At 31.9% G+C, this 21,893-nt stretch overlaps 1 protein-coding gene across 1 annotated transcript in view; it reads right to left on the bottom strand.

Annotated features, from left to right (window-relative positions):
• The window catches only part of LOC128201032 (elongation of very long chain fatty acids protein AAEL008004-like), a 55,293-nt gene extending 37,393 nt beyond the window's left edge, over positions 1–17,900 (bottom strand). The window contains exon 1 of the mRNA XM_052896479.1: positions 17,651–17,900. Coding sequence (XP_052752439.1) covers positions 17,651–17,657 — 7 coding nt within the window. The 5' untranslated portion in view covers positions 17,658–17,900. The remainder of the gene's footprint in view (positions 1–17,650) is intronic.
• Between the last annotated feature and the right edge of the window lie 3,993 nt (positions 17,901–21,893).

The raw sequence follows: 21,893 nt of genomic DNA, 5'->3' as shown, positions 1-21,893 counted from the left end.
CGTAGAGATGTTGCATCTCTGTGCATTTTCTACCGAATTTATCATGGGGAGTGCTCTGAAGAATTGTTCGGATTGATACCTGCTGCAGATTTTCACCATCGTACAACCCGCCATAAACTAAAATTTCATCCCAACCATCTGGACAAGTGGCGGTCCTCCACCGTGCGTTTTTCAAGGCACTTTCTCCCACGCACAACCACTCTTTGGAATCAACTTCCAGCAGCAGTATTTCCGAACCGATACGACAACATAACCTTCAAGAAAAGAGCATATTCCTTTTTAAAAGGCCGGCAGCACACCTGCAATGCCGTAGGTGTTGTGGGTGATCATGGGCGGCGGTAGTCACTTACCATCAGGTGAGCCGCATGCTCGTTTGCCCCCTGTGTTGTAAAAAAAAAAAAAAAAAAAAAAAAAAAAAAAAAAAATACAAACATATACATAATACAGACATACAATTGTAATCCCGCCTGCGCTAACGGTATACGCTGGCGGGGCACCAGTAAAGGATGATAGGTGAGAATGAGAAGGTAATTTATTTAATCCACCGTGATGAACACACCTGGAATTTAGCACAATGGACTCCAGGGGGATCACGTGGAAGTCAACCTGACAGGATATTGCTAGCAATAGGACTGGTAGTCCGCCTTACTAACAATTCCTTCCTCCCATTTTTTGTTTGTTACCCTATAGTATCTTAACGGTTTAACCAATCACTGTGACGTTTTATATAGGATGGAGGTCTTTTATCCCGGTCATTGAACATATCCTGATCGCCCGTACGAAGTCGCGAGTAAAAGCTAGTGTCATTATATAACGGCCATAATAATGGAGCTAAAGGTTCACCTAATGGAGAGGCGTTCGTCGACCTATAATTATCTATGTTAAATAGCAAATACACGAGTTTATATTAGAATGGAAAATTTTACGTTAAAAAAAAAATACATTTTGTACACGTAGATATTATTTTTTATTGGCAATACAACTCATTATTAATTATGAGTTACTTAATAATTCATGAATGTTCGTTTTTTTAACAGTTTAACTGCGTCACAAACTAGATTTAACATAATATCAAGTTTAATAATACAGATAATACGCCGCAATTTTTTTTTTAATGTTTGCCGAACGAGAATCGATCGTAATCAAATTCGACGTATATAAGATTAAAAATATTTAAAAAATAAATTGAAATTATTTTTTTCATTTATTGTCTGTTAAATTTTCTATACTATATAAAGAGAAAAATCTAGACTGACTGCATCAACGCACAACCGAAATAACTAAAGTTAGAAATACCAAATTTTGACAATAGGTCTTTTGTGACTTACACAAGTAATAAAAAAATATATTTCAAAATTCGACTCGAAATTTGGAAAGTGTAAATATAATATCAAATATAATAACTTATTTAACTTAAAATATCATAAACGGCTGTGTGATCCCGGCATACAGTAAGCCACCCCATTCTTTCCTGCGGGTTTCGTAAGAGGCGATTAAGAGAACCTAATTGTAGAGGGATGGACAGCAATGTTTCTCTTAAAACATCTCTAAAAGCCTAACTGCGGTTTCAGACCCGCCTGCCAAACGTGGCAACTACTGGTACAACTCCCCTTATAGAGAAGGCTTATGCTCAGCAATGGACAGTTAACGACTGCCTATTTCTTGACCATTAAGTTCCCTTAGTCGCCTTTAAAAACATCCACAGAAAAGAAAGGGGTGGCTAATTCTATACCGGGATCACATAATACTCGTCGTTTTTAATATATTATGTAAAAAATTTAGTTTCAATTCAATAAAGTAAAAGATTATTTTTTATAAAAACAAAAGTACGACCTGTTATATGATACCTACATTATACTGTAACAAGTTTTCTTAAAATAAAATGAGTCTCGGGTCCATATCGAAGTGCCCAGAACATTCGTTCAGAATGTGAATACAACGACAAGGATCAGAGGAAGGTGCACCGAAGGGTGGGGAGGGGGGATTTAGATATTAAGAAACAACAACTTCGCCCAGTATGTTTGTATACTTTGTTGTGTATCCATGCTTTTTTTTTAATTCACCACATGAACCTGTCTTTTTAGTTAACTACAAAAAGAGTATGGCTTTTATTTCTTTTATTAGATATTTTATATTATAAATAAAGAATTAAACAGTTACTGAATGATAACGAAATATCATAATATGAAGGTGATTGTTTTGTGACACGTGTATCAACCTCTAAACGAGGCATTTTCAGGCAGATTATGAAATCGCTGTTCGAACCCTAGTGTTAACCATTCGACATCTAAACTGCAAACGGTTGACACTAGGCTCCGATTTTAATGAAATAACCAGTGATATGGACTTCCGCATGATAAAAAATAAGCCAGTAAAATAACAGCTTAATTTATAAACAGTTATTCATAAAAAATATTAGAAAATTGTAATTTATTTATACATACCATAATCACAGCGCTGTACTATACTAATCGCTCCCTAATGCTGAGCTATAAAATCTTCAGCTCATCTTTTCTCTATTAGCTAAATTATTGTAAAATGGATACCAAATCAGCCGTTTATTGTCCACTGCTAAACATAAGCCTCTCTACATTACGTGGTTTTGCCAGTAGTTGCCATGCTTGGTAAGCGGCTTAGCAACCGCAGTTAGACTTTGACGATGTTTTAAGAGGGACACTGTTTCATCCCTCGACTATTAAGTTCCCTTAGTCACCTCTTACCAACACCCACGGTAAAAAAAATGGTGGCCCATTCTATGCTGGGACCACACGACCACAATTGTAAAATGGATGAAATAAATTAATTTTTATTTTCTTATAATTTTTACTGAATTAATTCACGAGAATGTCATGAACGGTAAAAATCCTCATAAAACATAGCGATCGTTTTAAGTTATCCAATAATTAATTCACGGTCTCCAATTAATGTAAAATCGTAATTATAATTATTACTAGTAGAATGATTTCATGAAATGTAAATTAATTCACTGTATTAATATACACCAACTTCCTTTTCCTATATGGAGAGTGACCCTAAACTGGTTGTTGAAATGTACGTGCGGATTTCCGTAAGGCATTTGAAAATATCTATATGTAGCGGAGTCGTTGTAAAGTGCATACAATTAGAATGTAAAAATGAAACAAGTTTTAACTTTTATTCATTCATCGTCTTTCATAAATCCATCCAATCCACAATCTATTTCTAACACACATCTTACCTCATCCAATACTTTACCACTAGTTATTTGATTAGAATTATTTTGTTTAATTCCGCTACCATTAGTATGTGTGTGACTGCCAACACTCGAAGATTGACCACCACTATTACTACCAGAAGTTGCACAACCTTCCATATCAGCCATCAATCTCCAAATGTCAGTTTTTCTTTACTAGTATATCTCACCTATCTAGATACATATGCGAGATACAGAGTATTAAGAAAAACTCACCTATCTATCTATCTATCTATCTTAACACCAAGTCCCTTGCGGAGTAGATAGAGAGAACTGAGCGCTAAAGACCTCTATCCCTACATACATCTCTTGCTTCCTGAAATTTCATAACTTGTCTCATGTATACACGCCAGTTCCGGAGATTCTTGGCTTTTCTTTCAGAAAGAAAACGATTCATCTGATCACAGTAGGTTAGTCTAAAACTGTACTGCATCCATACACATACTGTACTGCATCCATATACATATTGTATATATGTTTTGTCAATGCTTCTTCAGGCATTCTTTCCACGTTCTTTTCCCTATACTTTGGAAGCTCCATCGCCCGTATCCATTAACGTAAGTAATACTATCAAAGGTCAAACAGTAGCAAAAAAATTAGAGGTCGGAGTTTACTTGTCTTCGCTGTAAAACACTATTTAAATTAAAGCCTCTTAAGGTGGTATGTACATCCAATTAATACGTGTATATAAATGTTAAAGTTTATAGCGTTAAATGGATGGATATTTGTTAGTCTTTCACGCAAAAACTACTAAACAAATTTAAATGAGGTTTGGTACACTAGTTGGGTAACAATTTTATATCCTAATTTAATACATAGGATAAGAGTACTTGATGTACTGACTTAAGCAGACGATTGGATATATTAAGAAAAAAAGTACAATATATATTTTGTAATAATGAACTAATGTCAATCAGATATAATATAATAAATCAAGAACGGTTGTTATGCAGGGATCTATTATAGGCCCTTTGCTATAAACCTATGCATCTCTGAATGAACAATCTACAATATTCATTTGGATAACGTAATTTTTAAGATCAACGAACTAACGGAAATTAATATTCTAAATTTGAAAATAGTCTACGATTTTTACGTAATTTATTACATAGTGGTCAAAAAGATATATTTAAAAAAAGACGACTGCTCGTTGTGAATTTTAATCAATGTGTCAGTAATAGTTCTAATGATTGTAAAAAATCAAAATTCATCTATAATTTCGATAGATATACCGTAACGTATACTCAAATAAAATACAGGCGAATAAAGTTTTTTATTCCACTTGGAATAACAAACTAACGGTTTAACTGCTAGACAGAACCTATAAACATGCATACCACCATGTACACCATAGTATTTAGAAAACGCATATTATTGTCATGGTTACCATGGGTTGCCATTACAAACGACTAAGGCACATCTCACACTTCGAACAAAAACATTCTCATGAAAACAACGATTTGATGGCAAGACGAGTGGGCAATAAAATATAATAATACAGGTAAGTATACCTTTTGTACGAATATAGTCATTTAAAATAAATATTTACATACATTAAAATAAAGCGATATTAATGTTTTATTTTAAATATCTATTTATAGACAAGAACAGAATTTGAACAACGTCATAATTTATAACCTCGTTATAAATAGAACTAAAAGCGATTAAATGTGAGTTGAAGCCTCACACCGATGGTTTTGTACATCAACTAAAATTTGTAAACAGGTTTTTCTTTTCTTCATTATTTAATTAGTTAATTATTACATTAATTAATTCTTTCATTTTTTTATATATTTAATTATTTCTTCATGCAGACATATATGAGATAATTATTTCGATATGCAAATATGAGAAAAAATATCCAATTGTATTTGATAAAAGAAATACCCACAAAGGATTATAATGGTTATTATATATAAAGATTATTTATTTTGAGTCATATTTCTTGATAAAAACTAAACTTCACAACTAAAATTCATGAGTTTGTTTCTGATGGTTAATTTTTTTTTAATATTTTTTTTAAAATTTTCTATCATATGTTGAAAACTACGTAACATAAAAATTTGAGTATCTATTTTGGAACCTTCAAACAATCTTTTTTCAATTACATCCTTTCTATTATAATTATGTGTATTAATAATATTTAAAACTGATGATAATATTAATAGCTGCCTATAATGCTATATCAGACGGACGTTCGAATTCGCACTATAAGGGTTCCTTCGCACAATTTTATTACGGAACCCCAACAAGGAATAAAGGAAATACGAAGCGTAATAATGATATGATGGAAAATTCTATTAGAATAAAAACAACTAGAACATGCCGTTTAATAATATATAATTAATTAAGTTGATAGTTTAGACGTAACGGCTGGCGTCAATATTACGATGTTGTTTAAATATATAAAACCTTGAAACATCATGTAGTGATTAAAAATAATAATATTTTTACATAAGGCCCTATAAACAATGTAACAACATTCTATTGAGTTGTAGTTAATGGAAAAGTACAAGTAACAAACGCTGTCGACCATAATGTGTATATAAAATACAGTGAAGACTCGATATACGTAAATCGGATTAATTAAGGCGTTACGTAAGGCATTCGGATAATCTAAATCCGGATAATTAAATACCTCTTCTTATATATATATATATATATATATATATATATATATATATATATATATATATATATATATATATATATATATATATATATAAGAAAAGCTATTTTTGTAAATATTATTAAATGCTAAATATAATCAGAGTACTCTTGCTGACGATGATGATGATACAACCGTTAACTGTCCTAGGGGGTTACTCTTAGAAATTTAAAATTATCTTGTACATAATAATTTGAAAACAGTTGAGTTACTTGCGAATTCTTCTTGGCAGATAACGACATTCCGAATCCAGTGGTAGAGAGATAAAAAGTTTACGATTTAAAAGAGCTTGTAAATGAGTCTATTTGAATAAAGATTGTTTCTATTTTATTTTATTATTAACTTTAGAAATTACTACGACCTCGCCCGAGCACTGGTGTTTATTCAAAACAAAAATAAAAATAATATTATATTATAAATTTTTAAACCAGAATTAATTATGAATAAGATATCAGATATACTTTTTTGGACGTACAATAGTAAGAGTAAATACGAAGTTATTTGATCGCGGAAGCAAATCCGGACAATCGCGAATCCATATAACCTACGTCCGGATCTTTATCCGGACGTCGAAATTATTTTATTTCATTGCATTTATTAATTTAGTAATTAGGACTACTGTAATTTTTAGTCTACGCCTTTAAATTTGTATCCTAATTTGAGAGACTACATCTCTCGAAACCGTACCTATATTGTGTAATGTGTAGTACCATTGGTACAGACAGATACAAGGTGTTCCTTTTTCGAGAATTTAATTTAATTTTTTAGTTTTTAGTAATATATTTTTTTTAGATAATAATATTTTTGCTGGTTTTAAGGAACTAATTAAATTAATTAACAAATTGTATAATTCTTACTAATATTATGAATGTGAAAATTAGTTTATTACCTTATAGCACTTTAACAGGTTAACAAATCGCTATGAAAGTTGGTATACACATACTATATGAGATAAAGAAAAATATAGGCTACTTCTATCTTGCTTAATAAATATATCCTAGTTACGCGAACAAAGTCGCGGGTAAAAGCTTAATAAATGTCATAATCTTTTAACAATGCATAACCTTGCATTTAATAGTACATTACAAAATCATGGCATATTACGACAAATTGATTACGATTGGAAACATGAAATTCCGCAATCGCCAGCTTTTAGGCTTCCGTGCTAACCGGAACCTTAAAAATGTCGTCACAGTATCATGTGTGTTTACAATTCATATGCGTTTATTATTAAACAAATAGCAAGGTGAAACATATTGATCGACGCAAATACGTATCGTAATAAACATAATTTTTTATTCGTCTTCCGTTTTGAAATAAGAAAATTTTGAATCTTATAAATGGAAATATCGTTGAAACTATTTTGAATTTGAATTCATTAACTTTTAATAGGTTTTCTGTTAATATATCAATGTTTTACATTAAAAAATGTAACGTATACATATATATGTTTAATATTTATTGGTTATCAATGAGAAATTTTAGATTTATTTTGAATGATTTTTTTTTAATAATAATATATAATGTAAATAAAAAATAAAATAGACAAAAAACTTAATCTATACTTATAATAAATCTGTAGAGAGGTCAATTTTGTACATGAAATATATTTCCAAAATAACTATCAGGGGGTGATTAGTGATCGATACTGATGCCAAAAATGCAATCAGAAAAATTTTTGTCTGTCTGTTTGTCTATCTGTCTGTCTGTATGTTCGTTATAGAAACAAAAACTACTCGACGGATTTTAACGAAACTAGGTACAATTATTCTTCATACTCCTGGGTAGGTTATAGTATATTTTTCATCACGCTACGATCAATAGGAGCAGAGCAGTGAAGGGAAATGTTAAAAACGTCCACCAGTGCGACGCCGGGACGGGCCGCTAGTAATAAATATTATATTTATTTATTAAAATAAAATATATATTGATAAGAGAGATGTTAACAGTGTCAAAATTTTACTATTATGAGATTGTATGCTCTTTGAAGCTTTCAAACTTTTATAGTATTTAATTTTTTATTTCAAAAATTTTTAACTGAATTCGGTGAAAATATTACGGTACTCCAGCAGTGATCTGATAATGGCTGAAATGACGATGATCATTACTCTAGCGCAGTGATTCTCAACCTTTTTTTTGTTGCGGCACATATTTAACGATTTCAAAATTTGGCGGCACACAAAGAGAAAGATAAAAATTATTTACTTACTACAACACACTGCATAAATAGTTTATGACAAAAAATTTTAATATTTGCAAAATTTGGCGGCACACTTTAAAAATTTGGCGGCACACAAAAGTGCCGCGGCACAGTGGTTGAGAATCACTGCTCTAGCGAAACATTATTGCACCTAAGCATACTTTTTTTGTGTTCACATCTCCGTGAACGTTTAGTCCTCGCAGCTAAAACTATAAAAATTTGTTACACTGTAAAAATATTCTAGGTGCGTTTCAAACAGTTATTAAAACAAGAACATTTAAACAAAGCCATACCGGTTTCAAGCATATACTCCAGCTTCAAATAAAAAAACATTGTTTTTTTAGAAATTTACAGACGTTTTGATGTCGCTTTTGAATTGATTTGTTACCTATGGTTTGGAATAATATGTCTAGTATATTTTGGACGTAATTTTGAAATGTTTACTAATTTATTTCATTAATATATTAATATATTTCAGTGCTTTTCAAAGTGTGAGTGCACCAACCTCTACAAATAGGTCGCGGAAGGTCGCATTGCCGTAAAGAAACAATAGTTTCCCCAAGTAATTTTTTTTAACAACACAGGGGGTAAATGAGTGTGCGGCTTACCTGACGGTAAGTGACTACCGCCGCCCATGATCACCCACAACACCAACGACATTGCAGGTGTGCTGCCGGCCTTTTAAAAAGGAATATACTTTTTTCTTGAAGGTTATGATGCTGTATCGGTTTGGAAACTGCTAGAAGTTGATTCCAAAGAGTGGTTGTGCGTAGAAGAAAGTGCCTTGGAAAACGGTGAAATACCGCCATTCATCCAGATGGTTGGAATGAAATTGAAGTTTTACAAAATACTCTCAATTGTTATTATACGTTAATTATGGCTGAGATAATGATGATGATGATGAGGATGATGATGGGTAAACTGTACTAATACTCAGATCCTCAGATATTATATAAGTTCAATGTTAGATAAAACGCTATTGCATTTTGCAATACTTAATGTAATTGCATCATTCAAATAGGAAATCAACAATTGACTAAATGCTCTAACTCTTTCTTTCAATGATTATCAAGTTGAAATTTTGCTGATTTGCAATTTTTTGGGTATTATTATATTTTGAAATAATATTTATCATTATTTCAGTTAACTGTCCACTGCTAAATACAGGCCTCGTAGACTGCCTGAAGGTACTAGTAATGAATGATAATGGAATGGTAACCCCATCTGCGCTATCGGTATACACCGGCGGGGCACCAGTGAAGGAGGATAGGTAAGGATGAAGTAGGTTTCGTAAGTAAGGATTCGTCGGTTGACCTCTCGGTCGAAGTTGGATTTACCCAGTCTGACAAGTTGGCCCAGGTACACATACGAGTTGACAACTTTAAACGTGGTGTTCTCCAACATAACTGGTATAACGTCCTAACCCTTGGCAGGTTATGCACACGATACAAAAACAAAAGTATAACTCATGGCAATAAAACAATTTCTTTTTTTCTGTATGACCACACAATTTATGAACGCATCTCTTATAAAAAAATACTTCACAGGTCACCTTTATTTTTTCCCAAGATTTTTTGTACCTTTTTTAGATAACTTTTTTTTATAACACAGTGGGCAAGTGACTACCGCCACCCATGATCACCCACAACACCAACGGCATTGTAGATGTGCTGCCGGCTTTTAAAAAGGTATATGCTCTTTTCTTGAAATTTCTTCCTAATTTTCGTCCAATTCAGAAACATTATTTATATCTTATGGATTATGGACATGACTTTAGTCTTGCACTATTGAGATCGTTGAGTTTAGTATTCAAGTAATATTGTGAAGTTAGGCAGTAGTTAATAAAAGAAAATGTAGTAGTACATAGGGATTTCATACAAAACTCACCTGCGTCAATTCGGTTTTTCTGTATCGTTTAGAAACACGAGTAAGACATTGCTAAGCAGCTGTTCTTACGCGGTTTTATTTCATTTTGGAATACTTACAAAAGTCGTGTATCCCGGCATAGAACAGGCTTAGATACCCAGCATAGAATACCCTTTCACGTGTGTGTCGTAATAGGCAATCTAGTATATGATCGAGAGATGAGCAGCAGCGTCCCTCTTAAAACATCTCTAAAAATCTAACTACAGTTGCCAGTTCGCCTGCCAAGCATATAGCAACTATTGCCAAAACTCCCCTTATGGGTAAGACTTATGTTCAGCACTTGACAACTATCCACTAAAATATAAAAAAAAAATGCTAGCAAAATTATCCCGTATTCTGCATACGAGGCATTAAATCTCTTTAAAAAGCAACATATATGAGGAAATTCCGAGAAAATATGAGAAAAGGCCGGCAGCACACCTGCAATGCCGTAGGTGTTGTGGGTGACCATGGGCGGTGGTAGTCACTTACCATCAGGTGAGCCGCATGCTCGTTTGCCCCCTGTGTTGTAAAAAAATCTTGAGTGTCACAACGTATTCTGCAGCGTCCGTCTATAGTTCACATCTACGACAGTTATCATTTCAGTTGCATAAAAAAATATTATTACTGATTCTATTCTATGGATTACCACAGAGTTAATAGTACCAAATGTACGATTATGGACAGGTGTAACACCATTAATGGTTTGCACCAATAACATAACTGGTCTGAAATCACAATGATACTCATTATAATGAAACGCATTTGCGCACTTTTATTAGGTACGTATACAGCTCAAAGGTCAGACATAGAAGGCTGTTTTGCTGTACAAAGGCGACCCGATAAGACGTTTCTTTAATACGTGTTCAACAGATTACATTCAAAAAGATTGGACATCGATCAATCAATCAGCATATTTTATGATCAATCAATGTTATGTTTTTGTTAATGTAAATGTAGGTACTAAGATTGATTCTGTAATAGATGGAAATAAAATGGAAGCGCCGTTCTACGCACATGAAATCTGAACCTAGACCAAAATCTTTGTATCTAATAAAAAAATATCAATAAATCTGATACTTGTTGTACTTGATTTGATACTAATATGGGCGGGGAAGGTGATAGTTGTGATATCATTATCATCAGATCAAGTGTTAATTGTCTATTGCCAAATATAGGCCTCTTTCATAGAGAGGGAGGTCGAGGGTTGCTAGTAGTGTCCGACCGAAACAGGTTTAACAGCCGAAACCGAAACCGAACTTTCGGCCTTGGTCTCAGTTTCGGTCGAAACTGATACCGAAACTTACTGAAACCTATTTAAAATCTCTCTTCTATACTGAAATCTAGTGTACTTTTTACACAATTATTTACACAAACACACAAATAGTTAAAGTGTAATAATAAACACTAATTAAAGTATGTGACAAATATGTCATATATATTTATATGTAATAAAAATTATGACTTACTCTTGGAAGTAAACTTAAAAAAACACCTTTCAGTTAGACATACATACAACACAAACACACACAAAGTTTTGGCACGGTCGAAAGTTTCGGTTAACTTTTGGCCGAAACCAAAACTAAGGCCGAAAGTAGAATTTCTGGCCGATAGTAGCCGAAACCGAAACCGAAACCGAATTACATCAAAACCACTGAACCGTGAAGAAGGACATAGACTACTTATTTTACGAAAAACGACGGAAACGCGGACGTGGTCGCGGGCAACAGCTAGTAAATAATTAATTAATATAGATTACTTGGTACCACTTTTATATATTGGAATCACACCACATCACAATCTATTGTGTCTACATACGATATTATAGTTTCTGAATAAATTAAGTAAAATATAAAACATTTGGAACTCGAAACGTGTAAGATATATGTCCTAATTTTAAATACAAATAGATTTTGTCCATTTCAAACAGTAGCCCCTCTTATGGTGGAGGCCTATATCCATCAGTGGACAGTTTAACAGCTGGTTTGAGTGATGTTAAACATTAGAATAATTACGGAAGTACCTATGTACATATAGATTAACATATTTGCGTGTGGGTTATTGTAATTAATATTATATATTAATCCGTATGTCAGTTTGCAAGGGCATTGTAATTCATATTTTCCTATACGACTTCATTAACGTAAGTCAACAATTTGCTCAAGTATCGAGCTTACTTTCTTATGCCTTCCTGATGTCGACGAGGAAAATATATTTTTAATATTAACCTTCGCCTTATCATATTGTTTGCATTCGACCCGCGGCCATATTTAAGTATGGATACAATTTTAAATGCATTTTTCCTGTACTTTTTCCTGGTGAAAGAATTTCTTAAATAACTTTGTAACATTTAAGATTTGCCCTTTAACACCCGGATGTCGTTTAAAATAATTAAAATTTAAATGTTAAGAAATGTAAAAGGTATATTTTGCTCTGATTTTTTTTTATTCATTATTTATTTATTTATTATATGTATGTATATACATATTTTTGGTGAGCTTTATAGATTTACCAATGCATTCACAAAAAACCAAAAAATAGGACATTATAATAATACAATAATGGACAAATAATAATAATAATTCCAATTATATTATACTAGCGACCCGCCCCGGCTTCGCACGGGTGCACATTACATCTCATCACATTAGAAATCTCTAAAATTATCAGTGTTTCTCTACTATATTATACATATAAACCTTCCTCTTGAATCACTTTATCTATTAAAAAAAAACTGCTTTAAAATCCGTTGCGTAGTTTTAAAGATAAATCTTTATTAAGAGTGGCAACTACTAGCAAAACCCCCTGAGGGGGTTGCTTATGTTTTAGCAGTGAACAGTTAAAGGCTGGTATGGTGATGATGATGAAAATCAAAAGTCATTCCTGGTGACACGTTTATGAATAAAAATATGTTTTTTTAGGTTGATAGTCCCACATTGATTTTATTACAAAATAAAGTCACCGTTTATTTTTTACGGAACAAATTGTATAATTGAAAATGGCTATTTTTACGGCATCTAATACGTATGATATTAAATTTTTATGCCATATTCATAGGTCCATCATAGCGGTAAATGACGGAAAGCGATAAACAAAGCTTTTGTATGGTGCATATGAATATACATATGTGTGTGTATGTGAATGTATTTTGTATGGTGTTTTGTATTTTGAATGTAGTATGTATGTAATTTTTGGACTAGATTTGTCATATTTCCTTGTGTGTGCTATGTATGTGTTTATGTGTATGTTTATGTATTTTGTATGTATGTTATATATATATATATATATATATATATATATATATATATATATATATATATATATATATATATATATATATATATATATATATATATATATATATATTGTTATAGTAAGTAGTTTAATAAATTATATGTATTTGATATTTTTGTGCATTACAGGTTTTAGTATTTTATGCTCGAAAACTTATTAATTCACTCTTGCGCCACCTACCCATTTTTATCTGTTCTCCTTTAACCAAAGGTTGTCTGTAATAAATTGCCCTAGCGATAAGACCGCCTTTTGCACCTTTACCACCTGAGTCCTCAGGAATGGTAACGCATGGGGGGTATCAAAGGGCGAAACAGTGTACTCTGTTATGTCTATGATACTGTTCATGTTTAGAGGCGACGGTTAGCACTTTCCATCAGGTGGGCCGTCAGCTTGTTGCCATTCTAAGTTGTATAAAAAAAAAACATAAAAAATAAAACCGAACCGAATCGAGAACTTCCTTCTATGTGGATATCTAACCATTTATGCCTTAAATATATAGGAGATATTTAAGAAGAAATGATTTGAAGGAACATAATGAGAATAATAAAAGCAAAAATAGTATTTTTTTTAATAATGTGCGTTCATTGAAAGCAAAACAAATAAACTAAAGAAAAATTACACTCAGTATCAATCAATAGTGTTTAAGTAAAACAGCAAGTAATGACTCTGCAGAATGTTTAGAATCCATGTAAAATTGTCTAACTAAAGGAAAACTTAATTAAATTAAATTAAATTAAATAATTAAAAATAATTAAATTAATAATAAAATAATGATATTAAATTTTAATTTTATTTAATTTAATTCTTTCTACATAAAAGAGACTACCTAATCCATCAACTCACAGCCGAAACTGCTACATCTAGAATTTAGAGAATTTGCAAATATTATCTTTATATATCATAGCTGAACAATAAGGAAGGAATTTTGTAAATTCACCTGTAAGGTAGTAAAACAGAAGATGATTTTGTACGGAATTTTGTCAGTTTAGTAGATTTGTTTTTTTACATTGCTTCTGTCGCTATGTTTTAATGCGACAACCTTCATATCTTTGTCATATTGCCTATCTTATACATTTACTGAGTTTTATTTTATTTTATATACTTTTTTATTTTATATTTTTTTGTTTATTTTTTTTCAATTTACTAGTTAGATACGTGACATTTTATAGAACAAGAATTCGAAAACCGCACGCGAGTGAAACCGAGGGCAATATAAAATTATGAACATTGACATAACTACCTATAATATAAATTTTTAAATAATACAAGACACGTGTATAAACTATTAAAGATACACATCTTGTTCGACTGTATCATCATATTTGTACCGAAACTAGAGTTTTTATTTTATTTATAAAGAGTAAACAAGGCATAAAAATTTAAGTCAATATTGTTTATTAAGTTGATGTGAACATGTTTGTGTATAAGCATGTTTCCTTATAAGTAGGTATTTATTGTATACGAGACATTATGTATAAGCATTTTAGCCTTATAATGTACTACGATAACTTATTTATAAACCGTTTTTACATTCCAATTGTACACTACACACAAGGAACATATTTGTTCACAATTTTTATTCTTTTTCATATTTGTATTTAGAAAAATTACATATTTATTATTAATTATTTTATTTATACTTTATTGTACACAAAAAATATATATTCCAATTTATATTAAATAAAGATTTTCTTTTTTTTTATACAACTTAGAATGGCAAACAATATATCCAGAGAGAGACTGTACAAAAGTTGTTTGCTTGAGTACCTCTGTCCCATTCGTGTTTCAACCGTGAAGCAGTTGTGTTTGCATAGCTATATTTCGGTTTGAAGGGTGGGATATGGCGTGAATTTACAGGGTACAGAGGAATAATATCTGAGCCCTCAGGAATGGCAGCACATGGGGGGTATCATGGGCAAAACAGTATACTCTGTTATGTCCATGGTACTGCTCATGTCTATAGGCGACGGTTACCGCTTTCCATCAGGTGGGCCGTCAGCTTGTTTGCTATTCTAAGTTGTATAAAAAAAAAATATAAAAAATTAAATATATAGCACCAAAAATTACACTGAACTAATGTTTGACTAAACAATTCTCACTGAATTAATATTTGACTGAACTAATTAAATGAAGGTTGACTTGTGTTTTTGAAGATAGAGGTTTCATAACCTAGTTCAGACGTGGTAATTTAAATTAGAACCAAATGTTTAAATGAATTTAGGGACTAGCTTTTTCTATAATTCCAGTGCTGAGTTTGTTATAAACATGGTTATGCAATAAAGTTTGTAAATTCGAGTTTGGAAGATAACAAAAAATGTTTGTGACAATTTAAATATTCAACTAACTTTCCTGTAATGGAAAATACTATTAAGAGACAATCTTAAGATCCGCATCAAGCCCTAATTGACGCCTATATGTTAGACCTATCAGGTAGATCACCACGCATTCCCTTTTGAAATCCATTCAGGTAAATTTTTATTAATTCCTTAAGATAAACTAATTAACCTACCTCGGAATTATAAGAAGACCAACGGATAGAAATATAGCTGGAACTCGATGTATACTGACGACGAAATTAAATGTCGATAAGACGGCAAACAAAAAGGCCGGACTTAAATATACATAATGGCTACAAATAAGTTACAATACGTCCCTTTATATTTAAATTTTAGTTAAAAGAATACGATGATTAACTAATGGGAAAGTTTATATACATTTATTAGCCCTCACAAGTACCTCACAAGTGTTAACCATTATATTTTTATCCTATCAAATACTCTTGCATAATTAAAATATATCTTATAATATCTCCTTTTCTATATATCATAAATGGAACTACAACACATTGGATGATGTTCACCATATGATATCTGAATGTACGAAATACAAAACACAAAGGGAAGTATTGATACAGAAATATAGTCTCAACAGACAGGAGATTGGTTTATTTTCAAATGTACTCGCGGAACCACATTCCGGAATGGCAAAATCTTTAATTACTATATTTTTGTATCAATAATTCCCTTTATCAAAATAGACTACTAAGATATTATGTATTTTTTTTATTATATATACAACTTGGAATGGCAAACAAGCTGACGGTCCACCTGATGGTAAGTGATAACCGTCGCCTATAAACATGAGCAGTACCATGGACATAACAGACTTTATAACAGACAGAATTTATGTATCAATGTTTTAAGTATGTGAGGTATTTTATAAAATTAGTGTATGATGAGGCTGACATATCCTTATAGGATAAAAGCCTCTGAATAAAAAAGATAAAAAAAAATGGAACTAATTCTTTCATTACAACTATTTTCTTTAGAGTTTGTTATTTTTAACTTCTGCGGGTATTTCTAAAATTCTTCTTCTGTAATAAAATACAAAGATCTTTCTTTTTACCAACACGAAGTTTGTGATAATCATTTTACCAATTTATAATTTTTGTTATAACTAAATTATATTGAAAAAAAAAGCAACAGCAGTCTTTCTTGCCCGTTCTTCTCAGCTGAAATTGCATTCAGAAATGGGCGGTAGATTCATAAAAAAAATATTATTCAAAAATGCTTATTGTTAATTTTACTTGAATAAAAATTATTTATTATTATTATTATTAAAAAGTATAAAAGTATAAACAATAAATAAACATACATACCTATTTTATGTGATATAAGTTTACATAAACTAATTATATATTGTCAAAGACTAATCATAACTTTGCGGGGAGAATGGGATTGTTAGTAATGGAGACTGAGAATCCCATTGCTAGCAATATACCCAACCAGGTCGACCACCTCGCGGTTCCCCCTGGACACTATCATGGTTAATTCCTGATGAATTCATCATGATGGCCTAACTGGCCTGTTTTCACTCTCATCTATCACCCTTCACTGGTGCTCCGCCAGCGTATCCCGTTAGCGCAGGGTTACCATACCATTTTCACCCATAAAAAAAATCATAACTTTGCTCTTAGTAGTATAAAAAAACTATTATGCCTATTAAATTGATGACGTTGATTGATTGAATGATTTTAATGTTACATATATATAAAAAAAAATTCTACATTAATATACTACAAAGTTCAGAGGTTCATGAAATTAAATGAAATTATACGAATAAGGTTGCGGTTTTAAAAAGTTCTTAAATTAATTATAGTAATTCAGATATAGAAGTTATTACACTAAGACGTCAACAAGGTACTATCATATGTGTTAACAAAATTCTCCATTAGCTCTTATACTATCATAACTGAAATGCACTTCTTTGTACACAATAAAAGTGTGTTATAATTATCGAATAAAAAAAAAAAATACCTACTGTTAACTGATTGTAAAATATTCGTACTTACCGTTCATTGTGAATCTATAATGAGTCCAGTACACAGACAGTTAAAAAAATCACAATATTTTATCACATGCACTATCACAGAAATAACTGTTTCTATATTTAAAAAAAATATATATATAAAAAAAAGTATTTAAAAAAAATAAAAGACAGTTTTTGAAATTGGAACGCTCAATCTCATGCACCAACCGCTAGCGGCTGTCGAGCGCGCGGTTCTTGCGTTGAGAGACAAATGCTTGATCCTGCGCCGGCGCAGCCGTAATAAAGAATCGCAATGCACCGTGGCAATAAAAAAAACGATTTCGACGTTAGTGGCACGTTTGGTTTTCTTTGCCTATTGATAGACCTTTATTGTATTTGTAAACATAGATAAACGTGAGTTCGTTTCTTGACCTCTCCGGTGCAGTGGTAGACGTAATTTTTCGCAAATGAGGTGCTAGATTCGATTCTCGAGTCGAGTAAGGAAATTGTTTTTCTCAATTCAAACAGCGACAGTTAATTTAGGGAATTTATTTGTTTATTGTTAATTTTATTTTTTTATTATGTTAGCACAAAAGAGATTTAAAAAAATGTCGAATGCAAATTGAAAATTGAATAAAGACACTTATAATTTTAAATATCACATTGTTTGTAAAATATATATTATTAAAATATGAAAATTGTATTTTATATTATCTGTAAATATATATATATATATATATATATATATATATATATATAGTGAGCAGGACAATTACACCACTTACTATGGCTTATGTAAATTCTGCCCCTTGAAGGTAAGTACTACATTAAAAATTCTGTTAATTTATTTTATTTTTCTATTTATATAGATTCACATTACAGAGAATTAACAATGTTACAATAATTTAATATGGTACAATCTAATATATAAAATTCTCGTGTCGCGGTGTTTGTTACCAAACTCCTCCGAAACGGCTTTACCGATTCTTATGAAATTTTGTGTGCATATCGGGTAGGTTTGAGAATCGGCCAACATCTATTCTTCATACCCCTCAATGATAAAGGTGACCTACCCCTAAATATATATATTTTTTTATTTTTATTTTATTATGATTGAGCATTGAAAAATACATACAAATTCAAATTTTCCCGCTTTTACGATCAACCCCTGTTTTTTAATCTCGACTTTTATATGCCGCAATAGATATAGATAATATAATAATTGTAGTAGGATAATTTATCATGTATAGTTCTCGAAATAATGTATATGGTAAAACAACGTTTGCCGAGTCAGCTAGTAATTTTATAAAATTATATTATCTAAGTACCTAATAAAGGGTTCACAATGAAGTGTGAAAGGCGAACGAGATACGAGTAGAGAAAATTATAGAGAAAATCGTCCAAGAACAAACGTCTCTGTCCTTCTATGCGGCCAGTTCGAAAGAAAGAGATAAAAAGTCTATGTACAATTTAATCAACCTACATGATGGAGAAGGAAGTAATGATGTTTACAAGTATTTGTGGGTTGAGTATGTACAATATTAGTAGTATTACAAATATTTTTTTTATGTAACTTAGAATGGCAAACAAGCTGACAGCCCACCTGATGTAACGTGGTAACCGTCGCCTATAAACATGAGCAATACCATGGACATAACAGAGTATACTGTTTCATCCATGATAACCCCCACTCCTTGCTATTCCTGAGGACTCAGGTGTTATTCCTCTGTACCCTGTAAATTCACTGCCATATCCCACCCTTCAAACCGAAACACAGCCATGCAAACACAACTGCTTCACGGTAGAAATACGAATGGGACAGAGGTGTCCAAGCAAACGACTTTTATACAAAGTCTTCCTCTGATACTTATAAATACTGGCGCCTATAAATACTTATTTATAGGCGTCATAACGCCATCATACTCGTTAAGCCATGAAAAACTTCAGTCTACTCGCATATACTCTGTTTTATAAGGTATGAATATTTTTTGTTAAAGACGTAATCGAGTAATCCGTAGGTCTAATGGAGTATTCCGTAACCCCGGAGATTACGTATTCGTTGGAATTTTAAATGTCAGTGTTAAGGTTAATATATGATTTGATATTCCAGTTTTATTATAAACACCTGTGCGTGTAACCATAGAATAAGTATCTGTGCAGAGCCAAAACTCCATGCAAATGTGTACGCTCATGAGTAGCACACTCGACAGTATCACATCTGAGTTTCTAGTATTAGTCGTATAAAGATCGTATCTTACGATTTTGTTCATATTTAGGTCAATAAGTTTTTATAGAGTTAATTTAAGCTTTTCTAAAACTATTCACTATAAGTGCAGCTAAGTTCTTTTTTAATGACTTGACTTATCACTTATCTATATATATATATATATATATATATATATATATATATATATATATATATATATATATATATATATATATATATATATATATATATATATATATATATATATATATATATATATATATATATATATATATATATATATATATATATATATATATATATATATATATATATATATATATATATATATATATATATTATACAATTTTTTTCTGAGAAAAGAATTGTAGTAATGGGGTTGAATCTACCTTTTAATTAGTTTAAAACTATTATTAAAAAAAAAAACGCTTATTGAACAAAGCCCAACACACTAAACGATTACGTGAATGGCAAATGTGTATGGTGTTAGTCGATCACGCGTGGGCTTTTAACGACCATTGAATTTTAGACATAGTACATTTAAATAAATACACATAATATTAGCAGAAATTTAAAAGAGTAACAGTTGAGTTTCTTGCAGGCTCTTCTTAACGGATAACAACTTTCTGGACCTTATAGTAGATTTAGAAAAATTTGACAATTTAAAAGTGCTTGTAAACAAGTCTATTTGAATAAAGATGATTTAAATTACCAGAGAAAGACTACAAAAGTCAACAAAAGTCGATTGTTTGGGTACCTCTGTCCCATTCGTGTTTCAACCGTGAAGCAGTTGTGTTTGCATAGCTGTGTTTCGGTTTGAAGGGTGAGATATGACGTGAATTTACTGGGTACAGAGGATAACACTTGAGTCCTCAGGAATAGCAACGCATGGGGGGTATCATGGGCGAAACAGTATACTCTGTTATGTCCATGGTACTGCTCATGTATATAGGCGACGGTTACCACTTTCCATCAGGTGGGCCGTCAGCTTGTTTGCCGTTCTAAGTTATATAAAAAAAAAGTTTGAATTTAAATCATTGTGGTAAATCCTCAATTCGCCGCGATGGGCTAACTGACCTGTTTTCATCATCACCTGTCTCTAAGGCCCGCTCTCTGTAAATATACTTACTCATGTGACATCCTCAAAGGAATGGGCTGATTTGAATTCCATTTCCAGGGCTCCGTTTCTGCTATTTTATTAGATAGCCATGATTAATGTTTACCGGTTTATCTCGCCGTCTGTCCGTACATCTCAACATCTTATGTTTCGTGTTCGCGAAATGCTACAAGTAAAATTAATTTAAATGAAATTTAGTAAATAGTTGAACCATATGCTACATTACTACATAAGACACTATATTATGCTTTTTTATGTTGATATAATATGTATTAGTAGTATATCCGTGTTTTTTTTTTGATGGGTGAAAATGGTATGGTAACCCCGCCTGCGCTAACGGGATACGTTGGCGGAGCACCAGTGAAGGGTGATAGATGAGAATGAAAACAGGCCAATTAGCCCAGCATGATGAATTCATCAGGAATTAACCATGATAGATTCCAGGGGGAATCGCGAAGAGGTCGACCTGGTTGGGTATATTGCTACCAATGGGATTCTCAATCTCCATTACTAACAATCTCTTTCCTCCCAGTATATCCGTGTTGATCCCTGCATAGAATAGGCCACCCCTTTCTTTCCTATGGGTGTCAGATGTAAGATGCGACTAAGGGAGCTATTGGTGAAGGGATGAGCAGCAGCGTCTCTCTTAAAACTAAAACCTAAACTGCGGTTGCCAACTCACCTGCGAAGCATGGTAAATACTGGCAAAATCCCTCTTATGGGGAGGGCTAAATACAGCAGTGGACAGTTAATGGCCGATTCAAAATAATATGTAATGCCATGTGATCTATAAAACAACAAATGCTGAATTGACGACCCAGGCGCCTCAATGAAATGACTTGCATTTCTTGCTATCGAATGTTGTTGCGTAAACATTTCGTAACTATTTATGTATTTTCTGTTTTATGCGTATGTCTTCACGAAGCTCTTCATTCTAACTTG

This window comes from Galleria mellonella, unplaced genomic scaffold, assembly GCF_026898425.1.
Source record: "Galleria mellonella isolate WM207_F2 unplaced genomic scaffold, CSIRO_AGI_GalMel_v1 utg117, whole genome shotgun sequence".
Lineage (NCBI taxonomy): Eukaryota > Metazoa > Arthropoda > Insecta > Lepidoptera > Pyralidae > Galleria > Galleria mellonella.
The sequence above is the reverse complement of the archived record's forward strand: the minus strand, read 5'-3'. Positions and strand labels throughout refer to the sequence as shown.